The sequence below is a fragment of the Epinephelus moara genome, chromosome 22 (assembly GCF_006386435.1).
Source record: "Epinephelus moara isolate mb chromosome 22, YSFRI_EMoa_1.0, whole genome shotgun sequence".
NCBI classification, from domain to species: domain Eukaryota; kingdom Metazoa; phylum Chordata; class Actinopteri; order Perciformes; family Serranidae; genus Epinephelus; species Epinephelus moara.
In genome coordinates this window covers 1,577,447-1,578,499 of record NC_065527.1, presented here as the reverse complement: position 1 = coordinate 1,578,499, position 1,053 = coordinate 1,577,447, and the positions used below count along the sequence as shown (strand labels likewise).

Sequence of the window (1,053 nt, the reverse complement as noted above, 5' to 3'; positions counted from 1 at the left end):
CTGGTGAACATTTTGGAACATTTAACAGCTGAAGAATCTTAAAGATAAAGCTTTCTACTTCCTGGTCCATCTCCGTCCCAACCCTCACCTATGGTCATGAGCTCTGGGTAGTGACTGAAAGAATGAGGTCACAGATACAAGCGTCTGAAATGAGTTTCCTCTGTAGGGTGTCTGGGCTCAGCCTTAGAGATAGGGGGAGGAGTCAGACATCTGGAGGGAGCTCGGAGTAGAGCCGCTGCTCCTTCATGTTGAGGTGGTTCAACATCTGCTCAGGATCCTCCTGGTCCAGCTGGTAGGAGGCCCCGGGGCAGACCCAGAACACACTGGAGGGATTATATATCTCATCTGGCCTGGGAACACCTTGGGGTCCTCCAGGAGGAGCTGGGAAGTGTTGCTGAGGAGAGGATGTCTGGGGTGCTTTGCTTGGCTGCTGCCCCCGCGACCTGGCCCTGGATAAGTGGATGAAAATGGATGGATGGATAGCAGCTAAAGAGCCATACATATTTCTCAGGAGTTGATGGAAACCAAAACAGAGCTAAAAGAGAGTGAATATTGGACTTACATTCATCTGATGGACACAAACATGACTTCAGATGAATGCTAATGTTGCTCTCTGTCTGCTGGATGTGTGAAGAGACGACCGTATGCTAACCCATTAGCCACAGAAATATTTTTAATGTTGGTTTACAACTTGTTCGGCTGCTTCCAAGTGGACAATAAAAAACAGTCCAGGCTAAAAAGCTCCTTGAAGCTTCAGAAAAGTGCAAAAATGCTAATGATTCTTTCCACAAGTGAAACTTTAACAGTATAAAATTATCTATCAGTGCAGCTGAAACGTGAGCCAACATGAAAACACTCAGATATTCATCAAGGCCCCGTGATCAATCAATCAATCAATCAATTTTATTTATAAAGCCCAATATCACAAATCACAATTTGCCTCACAGGGCTTTACAGCATACGACGTCCCTCTGTCCTTATGACCCTCGCAGCAGATAAGGAAAAACTCCCCAAAAAAACCCCTTTAACGGGGAAAAAAAACGGTAGAAACCT

General features: G+C 45.5%; 1 protein-coding gene across 1 annotated transcript in view; it reads right to left on the bottom strand.

The window, feature by feature from the left end:
* Positions 1 to 326: 326 nt before the first annotated feature.
* Positions 327 to 1,053, bottom strand: part of bag6l (BCL2 associated athanogene 6, like) — an 82,843-nt gene continuing 82,116 nt past the window's right edge. The window contains exon 22 of the mRNA XM_050035407.1: positions 327 to 449. Within this exon, the coding sequence (XP_049891364.1) occupies positions 342 to 449 (108 nt within the window). The 3' untranslated portion in view covers positions 327 to 341. The remainder of the gene's footprint in view (positions 450 to 1,053) is intronic.